At 22.9% G+C, this 27,360-nt stretch overlaps 1 protein-coding gene across 2 annotated transcripts; it reads right to left on the bottom strand.

Moving 5' to 3' along the window:
- Positions 1–139: 139 nt before the first annotated feature.
- Positions 140–26,549, bottom strand: LOC145837967 (ubiquitin carboxyl-terminal hydrolase 2-like). Of its 2 annotated transcripts, XM_082945471.1 has the most exons (18): positions 26,466–26,549; positions 24,757–24,804; positions 23,650–23,703; positions 22,507–22,555; positions 19,729–19,802; positions 17,790–18,005; positions 16,867–17,126; positions 14,126–14,235; positions 10,010–10,057; positions 7,597–7,714; positions 6,025–6,130; positions 5,571–5,681; positions 3,490–3,658; positions 3,256–3,336; positions 2,739–2,803; positions 2,455–2,579; positions 1,941–2,067; positions 140–1,187 (listed from the first exon to the last, which is right to left on the bottom strand). In XM_082945471.1, the coding sequence occupies exons 1-18, from the start codon at positions 26,486–26,488 to the stop codon at positions 1,100–1,102; spliced, it is 1,872 nt and encodes a 623-aa protein (XP_082801597.1). In that variant the 5' UTR covers positions 26,489–26,549; the 3' UTR covers positions 140–1,099. The 2 variants fall into 2 exon arrangements, with proteins under 2 accessions (XP_082801597.1, XP_082801598.1); XM_082945472.1 differs by lacking the exon at positions 23,650–23,703 and having other exon boundaries at positions 26,466–26,544.
- Positions 26,550–27,360: the final 811 nt, after the last annotated feature.

Below are 27,360 nucleotides of genomic sequence, written 5' to 3'. Positions count from 1 at the left end.
GTTTGAAGAATACAATTTAATTATAAAATATTCTACTAAGAACAAGAATTAATAATAAGTATTTACTAATTAAAATTTCGATACCTTTAATGAGTTAAAAACAGTGAAGTATTTTATTATACCATATATTAAATATTACTTAAAACAAAAAAGGAAATTTATTATTCTCGATGAAAACTAAACATCAAACACCGGGCTTTAAAACAAACAGTTAAAACTTTAATATCAAAGAAGGATTTCGACTAAAAAACTTAAATCACAGTGTGTTTTTTAAACAACAAAAATAAAAGGCAACAAACTATGTCACAATTAGTTTTAAAAAAGTACCGAAAAAAATAGAAAAGAGGTACTTTTAAGAACAAAACTTTTGTGAAGTATATAAAAAAACTTGTTTGTAGGCTTTTGATAAAAACTTATATAGCAAAGTTAAAAAAGCACCTTCAAAAAGCTAGTATGCAATTTAGCAAAAAAAGTACAGTATAATATTGATAATATTGTGTGTGCTCTACCCAAACATTAATATTGTTTTTAGTCAAAAAGCATAAAATAAACAAGCATTTTAACTTAATTTTACAATTCTGTACTCATAAAAAAAACTAAATACATTAAATTAAAAAAAAAAGATGAATTTTCAATTAAAAGTGCTAATAAAACGTAAAACTTGTTTTTTTCTTCATATAATTAAAAATGCTGATATATATATGTTCGAATCTCAATTTTTAAGTGTAAAACTAAGTATTTAGACGGATTTAAATTAATTTTTTGTTCTTAAAAATAATTACAGTACATAAGATAAACATAAAAAGCTAGTGTATTTATATTAGTAGGTATTTAAAGTATATAGTTTCAAAAAATTGAAACGTACTTATTTATAAAGAACAGAATACATTCATTTCATATAATTTGATTTTGTTCCACTTATAGTTAGAGTCTAAACATTAAGAACATTTACTTACAACCACTAGTTGATAGAAAAATTAGCAGGCTAGATTAAGTAACAAATTCTAAATTTAAACAATTTAATATTACCAAATACTGTAGAAAACATAGTGACAAAAAACGAAAATAGAAAGTTAAGGTATTTCTACCACAAATTTTATTACATTCGAGGCCTGCTACTTTTAAGCTGATAGAAAAGAACGTACGCTTCTTTTGTACACACACTTGATTCTGATATTTGTCGGCATCTGAAATAATATTGGAAGCTACAATCTAACACAGTAAAATCAGGTTTCTTAGTTTTTGTTTTTATATGCTCGAAAAAACTTAATAAGTTCTACACATACTATTAGAAAACTACAATCGAATTTAAAGAGGACTATACTTTATATGGAGCCTATATACAAATAAATGCATTTTTACATTTAATTATAAGTTCTACAGTAAATAAAAAAGTGTTAGTTCAATTTTACTTTCAAAATGCTTCGATTTAAAGCAATTTCTATGCAATACCTAGTTTTATTTTAAGTTTTCATTTAAACATAACAATAAGCATAAAGTTGATTGAACTGGTTTTTAAACAGACTTTAAATAAAACTAAAGCATATTAGAAAATAAAATACAACTAAAATTAAACTTTAGTATACGTTAGGAAAATATTCAATTGATAGTAATTTAAGAGCAAGAAAATAGAAAATATAACGCCTCTTTAAAACATTTGGGGTCAGTAAGTTACAGAACAAAAGTATTAAAAAAACGATAATAAATTATCATTATTTAATTACCACTCCACCGGAAACTTATTTAACAAAAAAATACTTGGATTTACATTGTACTTAAACCAAGGGTTCTGTTTAAATGAAAAGGTAGCTTTATAAAAATTTTAATTAAAGAAATTAGATGATGGTTCTAACAATATTTCAAATACCAACGTGGAATTTTCTCAATAAGACTTTTTACACAACTTAGCTTGTAAACTTTGACAAATTACGTAAACTAACGATGAATCGTTGTAATTATACCATTGTTTGTTCTGGTAATTTTGACAGTTAGCAGTATAATGGCCACTGTGGGTTGATCCGACATGATTCGATACAGCATAAAGTTCGTATGTCGGTGTTACATTTTCTGTTATAAATAGAATCAAGTTAATTAAAATATAACAAGTAGTATATAAAGTTTGTACTAGAACTCAAATATAGGAAAAACCAATATATTTGCACTTATTACTAAAGGCTTACATGAACTCAAACAAATAAACTATTGAAATAACAGCAAGGCTATTGAATAATGGCACAATTATTGCTGTACTAATCTTAACAACTACTAGATATACGTATTAAAATCAACTGCAAATTACTAAATACATTTTACACCTAAAATTAAATTATGTTTAACAACTATTGAGTCTACTAAATCCATCATATGCGAAACTGTAGTCTTCAATATAAAAATAGTTAAATTAGTATTTTAATGAGCGTCTAAAGAATAAAAGATTTATAGAAATCAAGAAACCATTAGAGCAAGTAGATGCGAAATGGCTGAGGTCCAAGTTTCTAGTGGGAAAGTTAACATGAGTGGAGAGCTTCTTACGGAACATCTGGCTGTCACTGAATCTTTTCAGATGTAATACCAAATACCTGAGTCAAATTTCATTCGATTATGTATGAGTATATGGTGCAAAATCAGATAAACAAAAAAAAAACTAAGTAGTAAGTACCACAACTGATTAACTCTCAGTTTTTATCAGACGCTAAGTTATTTTCTTTGTTTTAATAAAAAATAACAACAAAAGTTACCTGGGAAATTTGTGGATTGAAAGCTTTTTAGTCATTCTTCTTCGGCACTTGCACTTTTCACATTTCTGTTGAATAAGCAAAATGTGAAGATACATGTATTTATCAAAAATAAATACTTTTTTTCTTTGAAATAGTAGTTTTTTTTTTGTTTTTTTAGAGTTTTTTTAAAATAGAGTTTTTTTTGAAAACCCTTTTATACTCATATTATATACTAAACTATAAACTCAAATGACAAAAAAAATTACAAAATTTGAGTTACTAATATCTACAGCAAAATTTTAAAGCTAAAACTAAAATAAATTTACTTACTATATTGAATAGTATATAGTTTTTTAATTCATTTTTATTTAGCAAAATTTACATCGATTTATGTTTTAAACAGTAAATACTCTATTCAGTTTGGAATTAATTAAGAAACTACGTTATCTGCATAATAACTGATATAATATTTCAAAGTTTTCAGTAAGTGTTATAATATTTTACGGTTAACACAATATACTTAGTACAATCTACTCACTGGTTGCTCATCACCGTCAAGAATTTCTTTTTTAGTAAAAATTTGAAGACAGTCTTCTAGGCTGGTGTCTCCGTAAGAACTCTGTGCAAACAAACTCATGTTACCTTTCATAAATCATACTTATTTTACTTACAATAACTCAAAATTTAGTTTAGCTTACTAAAAAGCAAATAATAATTTCAAACATGTTAAAAACTTTTCGTTAAAAAAAGCCATGCAATATAATAGATTAACCTTAGCGAGAGGCAGGCTCAAATCCCAGAAAGGATCATAAGTCAATGAAGTGTACCCGCATTCTGAACACTTGAGAGCGCTTTCGAGCAGTCCCACAAACAAGTCGAAGATACGAGAGTCTTCCTTGGTTTTGTACCAACGCCATGTTTCAATAGCTTTGTCGCATCCGCTGCAGAACGATTAAAACATTTTTTAAAATACGGTGTATGCATAAAAATTAACAAAAATTCTCTTTAATTTTTGAAAAAAAATAACAAAAATAGAAACAACATGTTATTTACCATAGATATTAAGTAAGTATAAAACTCGAACAAATCACTTTAAAAAATATTTTAAGTACTTTAAGTTGTAAAAAAATACTTTATCAATGTAAAACGATTGAAATTATTCAAGTAAATAAAAGCGGTCCTAGTAAAACTATTTATTAGCATTCACAAAAAGTAACATATTAATATTCTTATACCTTTTACAACACTTATTCAAATTAACTGTATCTAAAGACAAAAAAGTAGTTAAAATAAATAAAATAACTTGAAACTTTTATATACACCATTCATTATTTCATTATATTTTTACATACCTGTTGCTAAAATCAAAAGCTACTAAGAGTTTTTAGTACAAGAAACTCAAATTTCTTTAACCGAAAATTTAAAAACAAAAAAAACATAGTATTAAATACATAAACGACTTCTAATAAATTTTCAGTACTTTTATAGATGTTTCTAAATAAAATTTAAAGATATTTTTATAACGAGAATAATAAAAACTATCAAAAAATATCAACACTTTCAAGTTTTTGAATAAAGTTTAAATTTTATCCATTTTTATTTAATTTGTACAAAACTAAAAAAAATACATTTTCAAGTACAGCGTAATTTTATGACAAAAAAGTTATACTTTTACATTATGAAAAAAAAGGTCTTTTTTTCTCGTGATGGTGTAAAAACTTATAATCTATTTTTAAACAGCATAAACGGAAAACATTCATTTTAATCTTTTTTAATATAAATTAATTTGTTATTATATTTATGTCATGCAACCACATTATTTCAACAAACTATTAAATTTAACTTTTTATAATATTAATCAAACTGTGTATAACAAGCACGAAAAAACCACTTAAAGTAATGGGGTTGTTTAAAAAGATAATTTTTTGAACAAAAAAATATAAATATATTTAATACTTGAATAATAAATTAACTATTTAAGGTTTTTTAAGCAGTAAGTTTATTTTCTCCTTAAATCTATGGAAACATAAAAATTGATTGCGTATAGATAATCTCACTTTACGTACTACACAGTACAAACTTTATTTGTAAAATATATTTATTTTTATTTAAATTGATGTAGTAATAGTTTGACATCACAAACTACTAAACGATGAAAGTTAATAAACATACGCGTATAAATTACGATAAACTAAACACTGGATTAAGTTTTTAAAGTCTATAAAATATACACTATTTGTAATCCTTTGGATGTAGTTTTATGTTGTTACTAAATATAGCACTTACATTTTCACGTAGTAAAACAAAACTGTTGAAACTATTGATTTAACAAATATTAGAATAGTTGTAAACTTTCAAAAAATAACCGTAAGATATGTTATGGATTAAAACTATATAAGCTTTTTTAAAACACAGTCGTAAAAAAGTGAAATTATAAAAAAGCATTTTCAGGTTTACAAAAACTTATTTAAATATTGCTTATATTTAAAGTTATAGGGTTGCCAAATATTTTTGGCAAACTTCCTCCAGGTTTTCAAAATTTCCTCCAGGTTTTAAAAGTACACATTTTTGGGTCTATTTTTAGTTTAAAGTTAAGTTTAAGGTAAGAAACTGTGTTAAATAGTATAAAAACATTGAAAATATACTGTCAAGCTACTTTAAACGTGTTTTTTAATAACTTTTTTTTATCTATAGAATATATTTTTTGTGCCAAATCGAAATTTTACTACTGAACATGTTGAAACTATTAAAAATTCCAGGTTTTTTTTTTTCAAAATTTCTCAAACTCAAGTTTTTTTGGCAACCCTGAAATTAATAAAAATTTTAAATTATATTAGACTAATCATTTCTTACTTTAAATCATCCAAATCTTGAAGAGGTTTGCTATTTTTTCTTCTGACTTGGTTAATATCTTCATGAAGGCCTTCTAATAAAAATCTGAGAAACTCCTGGCTGTCGTGTTGACTGTAGAAAAATATTTTTCAAATGCCACGATTTATTTTAAATTATATATACTAAATAAAACTTTTTAATAAACAACTAAATATTAGTCATTGCCTATAGTAGCGAATTTAATCAACTTAACGTTTTAGTAAAATTATTACAAGTTTAAGTACTGATGATATAAATAAAAAAATTATGATATCAAAAATAAACGATACTATAGCTCTATAAAAAAAAAAACAATGTTTGCTGTATTTAATAAACACTTTAATATCTAATATTTAAACTAGTACTTGACAGACTTATATCCTAAAAAACTCGATGCAAACTAATTAAACAAATTAATAAAAATGAATACACGAACTTGTAACCACTAAATTGCGTTGAGAACTTTTGAACTTGATGTTTCAAATTTCTAGGGGTTATCGAACTTTCAGAAGTCCATAACTCCTTCATTAAATCCGAGAAACCTAAAGCATTTTTCAAATTTTATTCAGTTAATACTTTATTTGTTATAGTTTTTAAAAGCAAATTGTTTATAACGTTAATTGAAACTAAGTGCAATTAAAGTTGTTTAATTGAAATAAAAATTGATTTTGTTAGAACAACAAACGCAAAAAACAATTTTAAGTAAACTTAAACTGCACGTACAAAATGTGCTAACAAAGTGCTTTTTCACAGTACAACAGTTTTTAAAGTGTTTAAAAGAAAATAATACTTGAATTAAATTATAAACAAGTATTTTTTTTTTTTTTTTTTTGAAATAACTACTTTAATTTATATAGTATTTTAGAAAAGAAAAACAGTTTAATTAAACTAGGAATGATTTTTAGCTTTTACAAGTTTTTGACTAAAATTTAAGAATAAAAGTAATAAGATAAAAACAAATACTTTTACAAAAGTTATAAATCGAGCTATCTACAAAATTTAACAATATTTGGCTACTAAAATATTTTCATATTAAATTGCACAATTACAAAGTAAACATACAAACTTTAACTTGAAAATCTTTTTGTTAGGTAAAAAAAAAGTTTTTAACAAATAATTACATACTTTACAATAATTACATCAACAACACCTTTTAAAATAATTTTTGAACTTTTAAGTAAAAGTGTACAAAATTTTTGCTTTAAAATTCTTATAACACTTTAAAACTAGCCATCAATAATCAATTAAGCTATTTTATAAGTACGCACAGACAATACGTAAAATATTTCATTAAAGTGTTCTAGTAAAAGCACTTTATAGTAAATCTTATATAAAATTTTACCATTTTGTTAAGAAAAATCTATAAACTTAAGCTGTTAACAGTGAAATTTCTCACAGAAAATACGCAACATTTTTCTACAACTTACGTGTTTAAATATGACGCAACATGCTTAAATAATAAATTTAATGTCTTTTTAGAGCTTAATGTATAAATTCTAAAATGTTGTCAGATAAAATAAGTGAAAATTTGCTTTATTACAGTGTTTTTTGTAGATAAAAATTTTAGTATATCGAGTAGCAAAATTTTATCTTTAAAAGAAAACTTTCACATAAAAATACATATTTTTATTTATAATTAAAACATTATTTATGTGTTAATGACATATATGGAACACCTCAGTTATAGTTTATCTTAAAAAATAAGTTATTCGATGCTGTAATTTATTGGAACTAATCGTTTGTTTGTATATAAAAGAACTTTTAGTATATTTCTAGTGCAATTAACACACAAAAACATAAAAAAGATAAGTACTTATTGAAATATAACTTCAAGTTTTTAAAATGATAAAAGCCATAACTATTTAATAATAAAATTATTTGTATCTAAATCTATACAACGATAATAGTTTAAACTGCAGTTAGGGAAACTATACTTTTATATGTTAAGTAGAAAATATGTTAATATATCTAAGATAGCATCAAAAAAATATTTTAAACAAAAACAAACTGTTAATGAGTCTTCCACTCATTTTAGACTTCGGATTGATCTCATAATCGGCTTTTAAACAGAAGTCTTTTAATTTTTGTGTGTTTGACAGGCATTGCAATATTGAGTTCATGAAACACTGCAAAAAAAAAACAACTGAGTTTCATTTTAAAATATTTGTTAATATTGTACAAAAATTTTGAATTTAGTTATACAATTGTTCAAATTGAACTCAATATGAGATGTATGTTATATGATTTATATTGATGTTATTCTAAATTCAAATCTAATAAAAATCATTATATATACATTGACAAAACTATGATTAAGTCATTATTAATCACGACAACTTAATAAATAAGTTTTTATTATCATTACTTATTCAAACTATTTTTATTATCTGTTTAAATTATTAAAGGTCATCTAGTATTTTATAAAACCTGAAACAAAAGAAGAAGAAAAAACTTTTGGTTTTATAAAAATTTCATAATAGGTACAAAAAAGATCCAAAAGAGAAAAGTTTTGATAAAATTTTGACAAATAATTTAGACATAGCCTATAGGACGGAAAGTTTCTTCAAAAACTTTAACCTCTAATATTAATAATTCACGATAAAATTATCATATAAATTTATCAAATTTACGCTTAAATTTCGAAAAACAAAAATATATTACTAAAAATTTATCCTAGAAAATTTTAATAAATAATCTGACAGGCAGAAAAAAAAGACATTAAAATAAATATTGGCTGTATTAATTATAAAAAAAATTTAAAAACGTTTATCTTTATCGTAATTTAGACTAAAATGACTTAAAGGATTTAGTTAATATTATACCTGTTTTATAACAAAATATTCACTAACTAGTCTAACTTTAGATACTCATATTTAACTAAATTGCTATTTAACTCAAAATATGTATAATATTTTACATAAAACTATGTTTGTTCTTACTATTTGATCAATTAGATAGAATTAAATCAATATAGATATTAAGGACTTGAGTATTTTTTTTACTATACTCATTATAAAAACTTTGGAACTATACGTTTATAAATACGCCCAATTAGTTTTCTAATTTTCAATATAAATATAGCCATATGTAGAGATTTTGCAAGCTTATTTCGACTGAAGAGCACTGGTAGTAATACCACTGCGAAACTCTAGTTTTGAAATAAACTTAGAATCACTGAACAGTTTTCAGATACTTAAAAAAATAGATACTTTTTTATTAATAAGGCAATACAACTAAAACCTTTTTGTTTTATCTTTGCAGAAGGTTTTCTACAAATATTAAAAGCTTTGTCTAAATAATGAATGAGAAAAAGAAGTTCGAAGTTTTGTTTTTAAAAATGGAATGACAAGACGTAAAAAGCTGTAAAAACTTGAATAAAATATCATTTCATATAAGATACTCAATTATCTTATATATAATAATTAATAATTTTTGCATAAAGTTATTTTTAATCTATTTTGTATATGTATAAAGTATAAATACAAATAAAAAACGTAAAATAATTTCTTTATACACTTATATTAAGAACAACAAAATTATAAACTGATAATAAAATTTAATATGTTTTAAAATTGTTTGCATGTGCATATTAGTTTAAAAATGTGACAAAAAACAAAGTTTTACGATATAATAAGCCTTTAACAACTAAAAAAAGATCTTCAATGTAATATAACTGAAAAAATATAATATATCAACAATTTAAATTTAAAAAAATATTGAGCATATTACATTTTAATAAGTTTAGTTGAAATTTTAGTTTATATACCAAAAATAAATTACTTTAAATACTTATATCAAACAAGCTTCATCAATTGTAAATTCTCAAAATAATTTTCTTATTATCGTGTGAAAAATACAAGCAATTTATCAAAAGGAAAATTTAATTAAGTTAGTGAACTTGAATTTAACCTTTTGAAGTTTTGTTGTTGCAAATTATATTTTACTCAAAAAATATGTTAACTATATTAATGGTTTAAACTTTAAAACATTCCATAAAACTTTGTCGTTATATGAAAAAAGTTAGTATCAATACTTTATAGCAAAATATTAAAAAAAACTTAGTATTTAAAATCCATGTTAGGACATTTTAAAGAAAAACATAAATTCTTGTACACAACCTATATATTTAAAGGCATAACTATCTTTTACTAGAAGAATAAACATTTAAACCTAATGTTAATATACTAATTAACTAAATAAAACAACCAATAACTAAAAACTGATTTACTATTGAGAGTAACAGATTATCAAAGTTTTAAAAACAAATACACTAACGCATGCATACACTGCATACTTTTATTTTGCTTAATTAAACAAAAAAAATTCTATTACTTGTATATTTTTTTTTAATTATTAAAAACTAACAACCATAAATGCTTACAGTATATCTTAAATATATTTCAACAACCAAACAGACTAACAGTGTTTCCAATGTTGTTCAGTCCTACTAGTCCACCATTTTCGTATTGCTGCAAGAAAAAAAATTAAAATGATACATTAACTTGCTATTTTTAAACAACTTATTTTATTTCACATTCTAAAAAATATTCTTTATTTAAACTACTTACTTAAGTATTTAGCAAACTGCATTGTTAGTTAATATTAGTTTTAAAACAAGTTGCGAAATTAAACTAAATACCTTGTTCAAGTTATTTTTATTTTTGAAAGTACTGCATGACATACTATTGTAAACGAACAACTTTTTCTTTATCGTTTTAAACTGAAAACTACTGCCGTAATATTTTAAACAAGTAATGCTAACGCTAACAAATACAACTTAGAATGTTAAAATTACGTTTAACCTATTTTTAACAATTCAACTTGACCATGATTAGTTTTTCCAATGCGTAATCGATTAATGTGTTATTAGTTTTAAACAAATACTTTTAAAAACTTTAAAAAAAATAAAAAACAACATTAATCAAGTTTTCTTAAGTCCCATGATAAAATAACTAAAATAACATTATCAAAACTAACTAATTTATCATTTATTAATACTAATTTATGTTTTAAGTTTTAAAATTTTTAAGTTATTGTTTTGAACTTTTTTTGAGACTTCTAGTTATTTAAAACTTTAGTTTATAATGTTAAACAAAAACCATAAGTATATATTTTTATCAGTTTTAGTGACAACGAGTTTCAAATAGTTTTTTAAGTATTTTATTTAAATACTTAAACAAATTAAACAACTAAGAATAAACCAAAAACTCTTTGATTTTTCAACTTTAAAATAAATTTCTTTTTTTTTACTTTCAGTGTAACTATTTATAAAATTATTTTGATAAAAAACTGTTTTTTTTTTTACATTTCAAGTTAGCAAAAGAGAGGCATTAGTTTAACTTTATTGTGCGGGATGGACCAACTCAGAGATTTAAGCTGTTTAAGTTTACCAAGCCCAGTATACCATGCTGAGAAAGAGTTAGGGAGCTTGGTCCATTTAAAGACCGTTTTAGGAGTGAAAAACCAACATCTCTTCGATCAAAGAATTAATTAAATCTTTCCAGGAAAAGGTAAGGTGGAGTCCAAAGAGATCTACGAGACAAACGACTAAAAATAATATGTGAGTGGGACCTTAATGAAAGCAAAAAGTTTACCGTCGACAAAATCATTTTTCAGTTATGGTGTGGGCTGCATTCTTGGAAGTCACTTATGATTTTTGTTTAACAACGGGACTAGGCTAACATTAACCTCTACATCAATATAATTTTGGTTCAAGCTATTTGTTAGATGAAAATTTTGTTAACAAGACGAAACAGAATCCACTACCTCAATAAAAACTCAAAACTGATAAAAACGTCATGTTTGTATATTTTTGAGATATGAGATGGTGTCTCTTACATTGCCTGATTTAAAGCTAATGAATTTTTTGGTGTGGTCTATGTTAAAAGCAATGGCCTCTTTTGTTATTCATCCAAGTGATGCTTTCAAGACATCTCCTCTAAGAAAATGGACTATAGCACTACAAAATACGCTGCGTGCTTAGTTGATAATTTCAGATAATAAACTACACTCCTAATCAAAAAATAAGGTGGTGATAGAAAAAGGTAGTGCGTAAAAAAAAGTTATTTCAAATTTAGTTATAAATCCATAGAAATAATTAAAATCATTTCCAATTAATGCTTTGTATTTTTTGATCGTTCTTAAAACAAATTAAGAGCTTATGACACACAATGTATATATACTAAATAAGTCTAAATAGTACAAAGTTGAATTTAAAATAAATATAACACATTTAAAAACGGCATTTGATTGTTTAAAGTCTGGCCAACTTCTGTAAATTTATTTTAATGACTTAGTTAAACTAAAATCACAATATACAAACTAAAAAATAACCTCATCAATTGTTTCTCGTTCCAAAAAACTTTAAAAAAAGTATTTAAAAAGAAAATTATGTAAAGCTTTACTTTGTATCATAGTTGACTAATGAAGTAACTTTTTTTTTCTAAATATATATACGTATTGTAAATCTATACGTAATGACAGCTAAATACAGCAAAAATTATATAAATATATATATACAAGAATAGTCTTCAACGTTATGTTACATTTCCAATATATGCTAGGTTAAATGTTTTATAAAACTTGGATAGCTACAAAAACCAGTATACATCCATTACACTAAATACCATAAATAAAAAAGTTCTACATAGACCTATATAACATATTTTCAAAAATGTTGCTTTTTTTTCGAATTTAGTTTTCAGTATTTTGGTTTGAATCATTAAATATGTTATATTTCATGGCTCTTTAAAAAAGTCAACTTATAATTTTTACTACTTTTCAAAAAACATATTTAAGTATCACTTTTATTTGCAATTACACTAAACATAGGTAACATAATAGGATAAACAACGTTTTTCAATTTAAGTCTATGATTTTGTGTTAAACACTTTTACAATCATAAACTGTGCAACTTTTAAATAAAGACAACGATTTTTCAATTGAAATAGTTACAAAAGAGAAAAAAAGCTTTTAATTATTTAATTTTCAAAGAAACTTTAAACTAAAATAGCATATTTAATCCTGTTACCTAAATCCAATTTTGCTGAAGAACTATTATTTCTTGAAATATAATACAGGGCAAAAAATATCATATCTAAAAAAAGATTTGTTTTAATGAAATAACTAATCAAACACCTTAAAGTTTTTCATATATTTAATATGCATACATTTTAAATTGATTGGTTAAAATAGTTGATAAATTTTAACGACCTTTCAATTAGATAATATTTTTTTTTACTTTGGTATACAATGCCTTATAATTTTAAAATAAATTAAAGCAAAGTACATATTATAGAAAAATTTAATATCTACTTTTTTAATGAGATTTATATTAACTAAAAAAAATTCTAAACAAATATTTTTTAAGATATTTTAACATAACTTAAAATAAAACTTCAGACGGATATAGTTTTTGTATAAAAAATTACCAACTACAATACTTTTTAAAAACTATAATATTACAAGTTATATAAAAAACACTTTATAATGTTAAACAAGTGCATATATATGCAACTACTAAATTGTTTATGACATAACAGCTATTTAAAATTCCGGTTGATACGTTTAACTTAATCTACTCAAGCAGTTATAAGTTACAGGCATATATTGAAATGTAGGGCTCCGATTTTACAAGTTTTAACCATATACTTTAAATCAGATGCAATTAACAAGTTTGTATTTAATTATGTTTATCTTATATTTACAGCACACCTAAATTAACTAAAATAGACAAATGTGCATAAAATATTAATGATTATATTTGGTTTTTCAAATGAACTTACACTAGTAAGTTTAATCTAATCTGGTTTAACTTACTACTTAAATTGTTTAATTAAGTTTGAATAAAACTATATACATTAATTGTTAATTATATTTATCTTACTTACTTTAGTTTATATAAAAGTATAGTTTTTGCAACTTAAGACAAAAAAAAACACTTTTATATTTTATAAAGCTCTTAAGTGTTATTAAAATACGTAAGAACTGGATTAATATTTTAGCTTAACCTTAGTAGGTTTCAAATGTACTTTTCAAGTGTGTTAATTACTTTTGAAGGAATTATTTTTGTGAACTCAAACGGCTTACAAATTACATTAACAATAGCCTTTAAGACTTAAACATTCTAAAGATTCTTAACTATGATCTACTTATCACCATAGATTGACTAATTTCTTTAAAATGTTTCGCTAAGTTCTTAATTAATAATTCAAAGCTATTTTGATTACTAATAAAAAATGCTTTTAAAAGCTAATAAGTTTTTTAAAATTTAAGCCTAAATTTACCTGCAAATTTCTAGAACTGTTATATTCAATAATATCATGATAATCCTCATAATTAGATCTCCTTTTATAACTCATTATAAAGCATATCTGAGCCAAACTCTTTAGTTTTAATTTCTATTTACATATTTCTTTATTTTTCGATAAAAAATTTGTCTAAAATTCAAACAAAAACTATACAAAAATCATAAAACTCAAAAACAGCGATTTATTCTAATATTTTTCTACTTATATTACGTCATGAAACAAACTAACTTTTTGTTTAATTTTTTCGTCAGATCTTGCAAACGATGTAATTCTTGGTGAATTATTGTTTGAACTCGAACTGTTATGAGAATACTTTCTATTTCTTGGTAAAGAGTCATCTACAAAAGAGATATCGTTTTATTTAAAGTTACAAGTAATTCCAGCATTCACAATTGAGTCAAAATAACTCTAAATGCTTAACCATAGTTTTTTAATTGTAAAAATATATGTCGTTTCGTATTTGTGTTTACATAAAAATGTTATTAATTGAACGTTTTGCTTTTCACACATCAATTAACACTGTGTGTTTTTGTTGTATTAACAACACTTTTAAGTTATTTCTGAAGTGCACCTGCTATGTATTATAATGGTGGAATACAAGATGTTGTTTAGATATGAAACGTGTATGATATAAAAACTAATTAATCATTTTGACTCACAAACATATAATTGAATAACAAACTTTATAGAACATATATAGTATAAAAATTTTGAAGTTTTGTTCTTTTTTTAAGGTAGAAAAACATTAGAAGTACTCACTCTCCCCTAAGATAAAAAAAAAACTATTATCTCTTAATAATAATTAACATTGAAAAAAATCACAGCAATCAAGTTTAGAAACAGACTTTTGTATTTCAAGTTTAAGAAAATTGAAAAACAATTTAAACTTTTAAGTTTGTTAAACTTGTCAATTGTTTTACGATTAGTTTGTTTTACATATATATTTAACAGATGAGTGAAAAACAACAGTTTATATAATTTAGGAATTTTCAATAAAAGTAATGATATATATTTTAATAACATTGTTGTTTTGTTGCGTACTTAAACTATTTTTGTAGATATTTCAATAAAATGTTCAACTTCATAGTTTTTAAAAGCTATTTATACACCATCAGATATAAAGTATCTTCATAGTGTGTTACATTAAGGCATAATTATTAAAAAAATTTAAACAACAAGTAGTAACAGAAAATATTTATTTAAATACTATATGTAGGAAGGATAATACAAATTTCTTAAGTATTTATGTAAATAACTTTCAATAACTTTGAAATGAATTAGATCAATATAATTTAAAAAATTGACTTGAACAAAAAATATATTCCACTTAGTTATTATAATTGACCACTTTTAACACAGTTTTTTTACACAATATATTTTATCAACTATATATTTAATATTATATTAATGTTAAAAATATTAGAATATTATTGTTATAATTCTATATGTAGTACTACTTAGTCTGATGGCAACTTTCTACATTAAGGTGCTCAATTACCTTTTGTAAAATTATCTGTAAACGTTTTTATTATAATTGAAATATCATCAATACATAACAAAAAAAAACATAACGTTTACTTTATTAAGCTTTTTCTTACGTATTTAAACTGCATTTATAAAACTTATATAGATCTTATCTTATCAACTTTGATTTTCAAATTTTACATGCAATTCTAAATATTCCAACTTCAATAATTTTTCAATAAGTTAATGCAAATATGGCTAAAAAAAAACAGTAACAGTATTTTTGTATAATTTTGAAGCCTGTATACATACTTTAAAAGTGGGCAAATTAGCTAAATAACTTGCAGTATATTATTTAATACAAACTGGTTATTATAATTCAAACTGTTTCACGTGGGTATTACTGTTGTAAAAAGTTTAAATCAAAGCATAAAACTATTTCTATTACTAAAATAAACTAAAGTCATGTAAAAATAGAAAACAACTTATTTAAATAAAAAATTAACAAATTTAAATTTATACTAACTTGTGTTTGAAATGTTTTAAACTTAAAATATTGCATTAGTTCATTAACTCTTTATACTGGGTCTGTACAAATTAGTAGGCATCACCCATAAAAATTATGAAACAAAAATTGTTACCATAGAACGACTATAAGTTAAATGTTTTGTGTTAAATAGATTTAATTTGTTTACAGTTTAAAATATCGTCATTTACAAAATTTTTACTTATAATAAGTGTTTATTAATTTTAAATAATAATTACCATTAAAAGATGAATTTTCAAAGATGAAAACTCCTTCATATTTATACATATAATATTCCAAATAATATTTTTTTATACAGCTTAACACTTTAGTCAAGTTTTTTATTAAAACAAAAACTAAAATATATTATAAATCTCTAGTAACATTTGTAATAAGTAACAATTATAAAACATTAGTTCATAGTCCTAAAATACTTAAAGACATATAACTTCATTTAGTGCTAAAAATTTATATAAATTTATGAATAAATTTTGAAGAAAAATATTTATCTAAAATATTTTACCTGGCTTCTTAACAAAAATATTCAATAAAAATTTCATTATAGAAAATAAAATTGCTTGTCCAATTAGTTAAAAACTTATTTTCAAAATCTTTATACATTTAATTATTCTATATCTTAATGTTTTTAGGTCAATTTTTGTAAATGTTTAGAGGTCAATAATTTACATTAGTCATAATTTTGATTTTGTTTAACTTATTAGATTAAATACAAATTAAAATTTTAAGTTAATCTAAATTCTAAAACTATACCAACTATATGTAAACTCTCACAATTTAAAGTTTATCAAAATACTAAAATAATATTAGGGTTATAACTTTTTTTAAACTTCAGTTCTTCTTTCATAAACATTTTTGACTTGATCTTTATTTTACAAAAAAAGATTCTTTTCAAAACCTCACTGATACAAGTTTTAGCATAAAGATTGTAAGTAACAAAATATTAAAAAACCACTCAAACCTCTGTCTCTATTGATTGTACTTTTTCTACTTCTGCTCTCCCTGTAGTCCTTCAAAATTTCCAAATCGTCCAAATTTTTGCTGGACCTTTTTTCCTCCTGATATTTAGACTTGAGCACTTCGTCTCGTTTGGACTTTTGAAGCTCGTCGCGTGTTTTGAGAGAGTCACGGTTCAGCGATTTGTCACGTGATCTCGCTTCGTCACGTGATTTACTTTTGTCAAATATCGACTCCCTCGATCTCGGTCTTATTGGATCTTCACTGTAAATTATCAAGTTATTGATAATAGTAAATAAATTTAAAAATTTTATGAAATAAAAACTTAAGACGAAATTAATTTAATTTAGCTAGTTCTAGCTATACTGACATTTGACTTAATTTATTCTTAAAACTATTATTTAATTTTAACAAACAGAGGAAACAGTAAATAATCAGACTAACCACGTGTTTTGAAAACAATATACAAAGATAATGGTAAACACTAATTACTCAATAAATAAAATGATATTTATCTTTTTGATATGTTAAAAATGTCTTTTTGAGCTATTCGTGATTTTGTTTAATTTTATAGCGGTAGTTTAATTTCAAAATAATTATAAGATTTAATAATCTCTACTAGCAGCTAATCTAAATTTTCAAACATACATTTACAAAAATATTTATAAATAAGTAGTGAGATAATATAAGTGATCAGACAATTTAATAGGATATTTTGTATTTGAAGGTTTTCACAAATTTAGTTTTAAAGGTTCAAAAAAACTGTATTAAAATTTTAGATACTTAAGAATATTTATATACTTTAGCTAAACTTTTTACTTGGAACACTTTTTAGTATTTTATTATAATTTGAAATCCCAAAAAAGACAAAATAAAAACCAAATATCTTGTTATAAATACTATTCGTACTGTAATCATCAATCAAACTTTTTATATTTTTCAACGAGGGGTTCCAAATTCCTGGCTTCCCTTCTGCGTTCCCTGGAACTTTTCTTGTAGGGTTCGGCTGCGTAGTTACCGGGTTCGTACTGTTTCCTGGCGACCTCCTGACTACTCCTGGAGCTCCCCCCGCCAAGATTCAACCTTTCGAATGTTGACTCGATTTCGCGGTACGCGGACGATTTGAAGCGTGGCTGCTCGTCTCTGCATTGATAAAACAATTATGATAAATAAGAGTTAAATACAACCAATTATAATAAAATTATTTTTATAATATCACTTAAAATGGTTCAAATGTTTAATTGGTTTAATATAAAATGAAAAGTGATTGTAAGTGCTTTAGTAGTATAATTTTAAAAAACAGTATGAAATGTTTTTTAATTTTATTTATAGTAATAAAATGTTATACAAATATTCTTTTAAGAAATTATAAAACCAACTAGTATAAAATGCATAATGGGTATGTTTAAACTAAAATGAGTACATATTTTCAATTCCATATATCTAAATTATTAGATATCATTTTTACACCAAACAAGGGAGAATTTGATTAAGAAATTTACACACTATTAAGTTCATTTACATTAAAATTTTTAATCAAACAATTGCTTTCTGTAAATGTGTGAAAAGATGACCACAAACTACTAATGTAAATTTTTGTGGCGGGTTTAATAAATAATTTACTACTGTATAAGCAATAAGTATAAGTTTACTACAAACGTTTACCACTTGAACTATGATGCTTAAAAAAAACAATACAGTCGCATCTAATGTGAATGTTGTTATATAACTATAGTTAGTATTTGTAAATAATATTGAAAGAGCATATTTAAAGAAAAACTATTTACAAAATAGTTTGATACAAAAACTTATAGGTTATTAAATTGCGTTGAAATACTTATATTAGCAATATTATCTAAAAACTTAAAATTTGATAATTTAAACTATAAGTTTAGTTATTCAAATACATAATAAATACTAACAATAAAGCTTTCTTTAAATTAGATATATTAAAATGTAATATAAAATATACGAAAACACTTAAGAACAAAAAAAGTTCGTATCAATTAACAGCATGTAATCAATGAAAATTGAATTTTTAGTAACAAAATCTAATCCTAAACTTTTTCTGTATTGACTTTTTTTTTAATTTGTTATTTTTAAGTCTTAGACTATGAATAAAGTACATAAGTTGAAATAAAATATCTATTTACACTATTAAATTAATTACTCGTTTAATAATCTTTATTTATTAAACAAAGTTAATGACAATTTTAAAGGTTACTTTTTCTAATATATATTGAAAAAAAATCATTTTAAAACAACTTATATTAAAGTAAATTAGAGTTTGTTTGTTTATCATAAGCTGTATTATGACTATAAAAATTTCTTAAACTTTTCTTAAACTTCAAATACCTTTAAGTTCAATGTTTTTTTTTTAATAAAAATAGAGGCTTAATGAAAAGTTTAGTTTTGTTGTTTATAAACAAAAAAAACATTACACCGCATAAAAAGTTTTATATTAAACATGAAAGAAAACTAAAGGGTAGAAAATTTGTTTTTACTTTGAATTTTCTAAAATCTAGTTTTATTAAGTTTGTTGATAGTGCTTAATTTTTAATTAAAAACTGTTAATGTTCTTAAAATCATAACTTTTATATAATGATTATACTTTATGTAATGAAACATACTTAACTTAATTTACTTCTTATGTAATTCACCAAAAAGTTTATTTTTATCTAAAATTATAGGAAGTTCAAAATGTTACAAAATTTTTAACTTTGATAGATAAAAATTTCCGTTGTTTATTGTAAGACAGCACATTAAATTCAAAAACACAAAACAATTTTCAGTTGTTAAAAAAACATATATATTTGATTTTTTTAAGAGTAAAAAAAAAATTCTAAATTAAAAAAAAAAAACTAACTTAGTTTTATACGAATGCCTGTTTTTCCTTTCTTTATCTTCTGAATTCAACAAATACGAACTCGTAGAGTTAGGCTGCATTTTTATTAACATTTTATACAAAAAATAAACAAGTTCTTCGTATATATTTACCATAAATTTTTTTAAACTTGATATTTTATTTTGAACAACTATTGTAGAACATATAAAAAAGTCACAAATATTTTCAATTACAACCATGACTACTGCTCTAAACTTGTTTTAGTTTTAAAACTAATTAAAACATGATTTTATAAAGGTAAATATAATTATGTGCTTAGGCCGAGAGGTTTAATATTTAGTCATAAGAACGCTTTAAAAACATTTTCTATTTTTAATTACTATCAGTATTAGAAAGAGAAAAATTATCTAAAAGATAAATAATATTAGCTTATGGAATTAACTAAAACTTAGATATATGCATATTGTATACTTACTAAGTATTTATATCTTAAAAATATTAGACTAAGTTAATTTATGTATTTAAATATAAACTCTGGTCTTGTAATTTTATGAATTTATAAAAATTTAAAATGTTGGAACATTTTAAATAATGAATGAAGGGCAGATTCAGTGTTCCCTTAAAAAAATATAAATTGTTTTCCAATCAAAAATATTTCTTTTTAAAGAATTTTTTATTCAGTTTATAACTTGTAATAAGTAAAATACACTTTAAAATTGATATATTGTATTATTAAATATAAATGAAAGTAAATATTTTCTAAGCTATTGCAAAAAAAATTATTTTCAACTTCATTTTTTTAAATAAATCAAAAACTTTTATCTAAAAAAGTTATAAGTATTACTATTAAATATCTAATATCTGTAATATAAAATATACAATTTTTTTTTACTTTCAAAATGAAGTTTGACATTAAGAATTTTTCACTTAACAAAGCATAATTTAAGTTATGTATTAGAGTTTCACTCAATAAATTTTAAATTGATAAAATTTTGTATTTTTAAACAATAGTGAAATATAAAACTGGTTATGCACTATTATTTATGTTATTTGTTTAATCTTTCATAGTGCTAAATCAACAAAAAAAAAATTTACAACTTATAATTTAAGTTGTAGAGTTATTTATATTCATATGATACTTCTTTCTTATTTTCAACTACTTCATCAGATATACAAACTTGAAAATTTAGAAAAAAACTTTTTGAAGACTCACGAGGACAATAAAAGAAAATCTTTTATAAAACAACAAATTCAGTGAGAATTAATTTAAAACATTTTGCTTCATAAACTAAATTTTGTTTACAACCATCCCATAAATGCGATGACCTTACATAAAACAATATAAAATAAAACATGCTAACCTTTAAAGTACAAACATATCAGTTATATTTTCTTCGATAAAACTAATATATGACATACTTACTAAACTGTGAATATGTAAAAAAAAACTATAATCTAAATAAAAAAATTAATTTAATGGTGTTATAACAATAAATTTTTACTAAAAATATTTATAAAATTTAAAAGTAAGTTCTAAGACTAAAACTAATTTAAAACGTTTAAATCATATACAAACTTTAATTTAAATGAAACACTGACTTACTAATCAGTATATAAGTTCTGCTTTTCAGCAAAACTCATTTACTTTATATGGAAGTATAAAATCTAATAACTGTTTAAATGTTTTATCAAAGTTTTATCAATTTATTATAAGAAAAAAGTTAAGTTTTTCATTTGTAGTAAATACATTTTGATTAACATTTAATGTTTTTAAGTCGAAAAAAATTTTAAGATGGTAAATATAAAACTTTAAGAATCCTTAAAAAAAAATCTTGAAACAAAACATATTTACAGTTAAATAAAATTAAAATAAATACTTCATTTATTAAACCACATGTATATCAGATGAAAAATTAGGTTTAGACCAATAAAAAAACCTAATAAGTAGTTTTAAAATTTAGTACTCAAGTAAAAGTCATTAATATATTATATTTAATAATTGATTTTTGTTTTAAAAAGACTACTTTTTTTCTGCGCTTTTTTTAAAAAGCATAGAAATTAATTTCAGCTTAATAAAGAGAACAATTTTAAAAAGACGAAAACTTATCTTTAAATTATTTAATTACTTACTAAGTTTTAAAAGAATAAAATAAGGACTGTGAGATAATAATGTTTAGTTAAATTTATAACATACCTGATTATTTAAGTTGTAATATTTAAAAAAAATTACAATTCTTTATTATTAAAAGTTTTTAGATAGAAAATAACATTTTTAAAATCAAAAAATTAACGTATAGTTGTACATAATTTTTTGCAGTAACTTTAATTTAATATTTTATAAACTTAAACTCAAGCTACTTACTATTGAATAACTCTAAAGCTGTTTTAAAGTGAAAACTTGTACCTTAAACTATTAAAAAATTTTAAATATATTGATAACAAAAACTACTATACTAAATATTAATTGATAACAAGAAATAAACCAAAGGTAAAATAGTCAAAAGAAGTTTCATATAAAAGTTACTATTTTATTTTGCTTTAAATTGTTGTATTCTGTACATAATCTTTAAACACTAAAAAGGTATATTTTTTCAAAAACAACTAACAAACCATGTTAATAGAAAATAATTTAATTTCAACTGTTACTAAAATGTAGGTTTATACATACTTCAAGAGCTAAATATATGAAAAAGCACCATAAATGTCATATACAACTTCTAAAACAACAAAAGTCAAATTATGGGAATTCTGCACAGTATCTTATTATTATTTTCAAATAAGAACAACTTTGAAACTTACTTTTAAATCAGGATGACTGGAAAAGGAACTGAATTTTCTACTTGTATTTCTGTTCATAAAAAAATTTCATTGAAAGATATTACTTTGATTTTTTTTTTATTTGAGATCAGGATTTAAGAAAAAATATTTTATAAATGCATCAATATACTCATTATTTTTAATTCTCGGTCATATATTGAATACAAGGTTTATAATCATTTTAAGGCTGTTTGGTTTATTTATGGCATAAAATACTTATTTGCTAATTTTGAGATTTTTTTTAAGGCTAAAAATTTTTATAACATAAATAGTTACAAAACTATACAAATATATATCAAAGTGTTTACTTTTCCAACTGCTTAGTAAAATAGTTCTGTATAAGTATATTAGATTATGTCATTACGATTTAAAAATATGCTGGGTTTCACTACAATGTCACTTAATTAATATTAATTAAGCTAAACTAGTGCTACTAAAACTGTGTACAACAAACTGTCTAAAAATGAAATCAATTTATAAAACTATAAAATAAAAGAATAAACATTTTTTAAGAACTGAAAATTTCTAAAATAAACATAAAATTTATATTAAGGACGGTTAAACAAAAATTTAATATAAAAATAATATACTGATCGAAAATACAAACCTTGAAAATAACATTAATAATTTAAATTATAATAGTAATAATAATTTTATAGGGTCGTAACTCATTTTGAGAAATTCAAAAACAAACATTTTAATAATTAAATCTTTTTTCAAATATATACCTCCAAGAAAATTTAAAACAATCTTTGTAAATATTAAATTAAAAATACTAAATGACCCTCATTTAAACTATATAATTTAAGCATTTTAGAAGTTTTTGGCTTCCTTTTTGATCATTTATTAAAATAATTAAATTTTTCTTAGACATCAGTACAAATTTTACAACTGATATAAACTACCTAATTAAAGAGTTTAACAGTAAGCACAACTATTTTACTGATTAATTTTTAATGATTTAAGTAAAAACATCAAGTATCTTTTTAAAAAAACTGTGCAAAATTTTAGAAAGAAATGCTTCAACTACATAAAACTTTTAAACTTTAGAAAATTTTATAAAATTTAGTAGCATAATTTTTTAGCTTTGTGTATAACATTTTTGTGAGAATAAGTTAAACTAACTCTGTATATCTTGATGTAACTGAAGGCAAAATTGTTTTCTTTGAAGTTGGTGATCTGCACATTAAGTGAAATATATTCATTTAATTTTTAAAGTGCAATATCATTAAGTGTATAGGATTTAAATGAGGTGTGTTGTTTAAACCTCTTAAATTGAAATAGCTTGAAAACTATAGAAGGATCATCTTTTCATATATAGCTTTCTCATTTTTTAAACTTTTACTTATTTTTTTTTTTTAGTTTTAGAATATCAAAGTATAGTTTAAAATGTAAAGGTCAAGTTTAACATCAATAAGTTCCTTTTGTATACTTAGTGTGAACTAAAATATCAACAAATACTTTTACACCTTAAGTACAGCCCTTTCACAGTTTCTAAAAAATTAACTTGAAATTCCCAAGTTTTGTCTTTATCAAGTCAAATGGCAATAGTTTATGTTATATATTTTCCTTAAATCCCATAATTACTTAGTTGTAAATATTTAGTAATTTATATTCTATTTATTGCATAACATTTTAAATCTACCTAAAAAAAAATGTTAAATTTAATGTTCTTAGCTTAAACAAAGCTTTTGGTACAGCCTTTTAAAACTCAAAGCAAACTGAAAATTAACATAACAAAATACATAGAAATGTATATAAAACTTTTAAAAAGAAGACTAAATCTCAAAATTTATTGGAACTAACAAAAATTTATCTAAAAACTTTATCTAAAAAGCAATCTTTCTAACAGTATAAAATGCTTGGAACCCTCCTTTTTGACACAAAGTTAAAAGTATTTATTTTTAACTCTTTTTTTTTTATTAACTTTAAGTTAGGATCTTTAACAGATTCTAAATATAAAATCAACTTTTGCCCTGTAAAAACGTTTGTCTCTTATCCAGAAATGTAAGTAAAATAAATAAATGAAAGGTATTATATTTAATACTTCACTACTAAACAGTTTTTAAAAATTTTGTGATTATACAATGTTACAATAGTGTACATAAAAAAAATTGCTCTCAAAGGTTGATAGAAAATTTTATAAAAAATATAGTTATATATAACAAAAAAATTTAAATAGCTTACATACAAAAATAGAAACATTAATACAACACAATTAAATAAACAAACTTTCTAGAATTGTAGCTATTTAGGTATGAAGGATAAGACCCAGTTGATCTGTAATTTAAACTGAGTTTTATATTACTAGAATACACTTGTCATCATAAACTATGTTACAAAAAAAACTAGTTGTTCCTGAAAACATTAATATAATGATAACTGTATAGAGTGTTATGTATATTTACACATAGATATTTCAACTACTTTCTTTTGCAAAAACTTAAAAAAAGAAAAATGTTACTTATAAGTTTATAAAAACTACCATATGTGAGCATCAAATTTTTTTAAATAAAATCAAAGATAATTTATGCTAAAATACTTTATCTTTTGAAATATTTTTAAATATTGTAATATGAATAAATATTTATTATTTTAAGTTCAATCACACTATAAGGTTGAAATCAATCACCTTGTTAGTGTATAAACAAGTATCAATGAAAGAACAGACAAACATTATTCATTCCTTTAACTAATTTTTTGCTTAATCTTAGTTTTTGCTCTTTTTATTCATAGATAACACATTGTGTTGTTTAAAATTGGTTTTAAGTGCTCAGTATTTAACAAATAAAGCAGATCAAAGTATGTACTTAGAAAAAACAAACAATTGACAATTTTTAAGGGCATAGGGGAGAAACCATTTTTTTACAATTTGATCTTATTTTATAGAGTTTTAACTAAGCTACAAGATGCTTTTTACTGATTTGAAAAATCAAAATAACTTTTGAGATATTTTTTTAATTTTTTGCCAAAAATTTTAATTGGTAAGCCTGATCTGGCTAATGGGTCATATGTTGCGAGGGGACAGGTCTGTTGACTTTTGCATGGAGTCAATTTTACGCTAGTTATCACTTTTACACTGAGTATTACTTTTCAAATTAGTGGTTCAGGGTGAGATTCAGAGTTAGGTTTAATGTCAATGTTAGAGTTAGGGTTAGAGTCAGGGTTAGGTACAGGATGAACACGTTCAAAGCAATACCATGCAAAAGTGACCACTTGTGCAAACGTGACGCTGTGCTAAAGTGACTACTTCTGCAAAAGAGACCCTGTTACCCACCCCCAAGCTAAAATGTACTGTTATAATGCTTTTTTTTTTTGTTCAAAATATATATATAACATTGGTTTATTAAACTACAGTATTTAGAAACTAAATACAGGATGTCTGAAAAATATATGCACTATTAAGGGCACAGGGGGGTTAACACCTTTTTTAAATTTGATCTTATTTTAAATAGTTTTCACTAAGCTACAAGATGCTTTTTAGAAATTTTAAAAATTCAAAATAATTTTTGAGATATAGCCGGTCAAAGTTGGAGGCAACAATAGGATCCTTATGGGAGGCGCAGACTAAAACGGCAAATAACTAGAAATCACTAAAAATCTATCTCCTCCTACGTTTTTAGAGATAACTACCTCAAGCTTTCAGGAAATGTTCGTTGCAGTATTTAGAAAACTAGTAAAACAATTTATTTACTTGTTGATAATTTGTTTCTAAAATAAATAATTTTACACTTTTTTTAATTTAACAACTTTTATATAGTTATTTGTTTTTAATAAAAAAATTGCTTGATTTACTGAAATGTAAAGAGCTTATTTAAATAAAAATATTTTGTGCAGTTTATTATTTCATTATATTTGAAAACATTGTAAGTTTATTGCTACCAAAACGTGGTAGTATACAATTTTAATTTAATAACTTTTATAAAAAAATAACAACTTACATTCCATAACGTCCATAACTCATGCTTCCATTTATATAGATTTTTCAGTTTAGTTTTGGTTTATTTTTATCTATTTTGTTTTCTAAAAATATTATCAAAACTTTAGTGTTTCTAAGTAACAATATTTTTATCTCAATCTGGGATTTCTTATACTTACCAAATTTAGCTTTTACTTAACACAAAACTATATAATATTTGTTATACAAACAACTTTAAGCAGAACAGTAAGTTCTATATATTATTAAAAATGTAAACTTACATTGACAATACAAAAAACCTGGTTTTAAGAGACTTTTTTTTGAAAAATATGATCAATTTAAACTATGGTTAATGGACCAACTAAGGAAAAGTTTAATCATCAATACTCAAATCACTTATTTTTTAAGAACGTTTTATATGCACATAATAAAATCTTAAACACTTCAATACAACTAATGAGTTAAATAAACAACACAACATAAAATTTTTAGGGCATAGGGGGGTTAATCACCTTTTTCCTAATTTAGTCTTATTTTATTGAGGTTTAACTAAGCTATAAGTTGCTTTTACAGATTTTTTAAACTCAAAATCATTTTTGAGATATAACTGGTTAAAGTTTGAGACTACCTCTGAGACTATAGGTTTCTTATGGGAGGCAAAAACTAAAACAGCAAATAACTAGAAATCACTAAAAATATATCTTCTCTTAGTTTTTTTGAGATAACTACCTCATACTTTTTGAAAATGTTCCTTGAATTATTGAGAAAATTCTATCTAAACTAAATTTTTTTAAAATAAAAAAATAATAAATTTATGACAGAAAAACAAAAAAAAACTCTTTTTTTACTATTTTTTTATATATAATTTCTGTGATTAAATATTTTTTAAAATCCCTCCGACAGAATTTTTTAAATAT

The sequence above is a fragment of the Thalia democratica genome, chromosome 6, assembly GCF_965202585.1.
Source record: "Thalia democratica chromosome 6, ktThaDemo2.hap1.1, whole genome shotgun sequence".
NCBI lineage: Eukaryota > Metazoa > Chordata > Thaliacea > Salpida > Salpidae > Thalia > Thalia democratica.
The sequence above is the reverse complement of the archived record's forward strand: the minus strand, read 5'-3'. Positions and strand labels throughout refer to the sequence as shown.

Excerpts from the sequence above, each read along its gene's own strand:
- LOC145837967 (XM_082945471.1), bottom strand. The coding sequence starts at position 26,488 with ATGAGTTATGGACGTTATGGAAT. Across the intron at positions 3,659-5,570 it reads CAAGATTTGGATGATTTAAA|CGGATGCGACAAAGCTATTG; the intron begins GTAAGAAATGAT and ends ATCGTTCTGCAG. Across the intron at positions 2,580-2,738 it reads TCAATCCACAAATTTCCCAG|GTATTTGGTATTACATCTGA; the intron begins GTAACTTTTGTT and ends AATTTGACTCAG.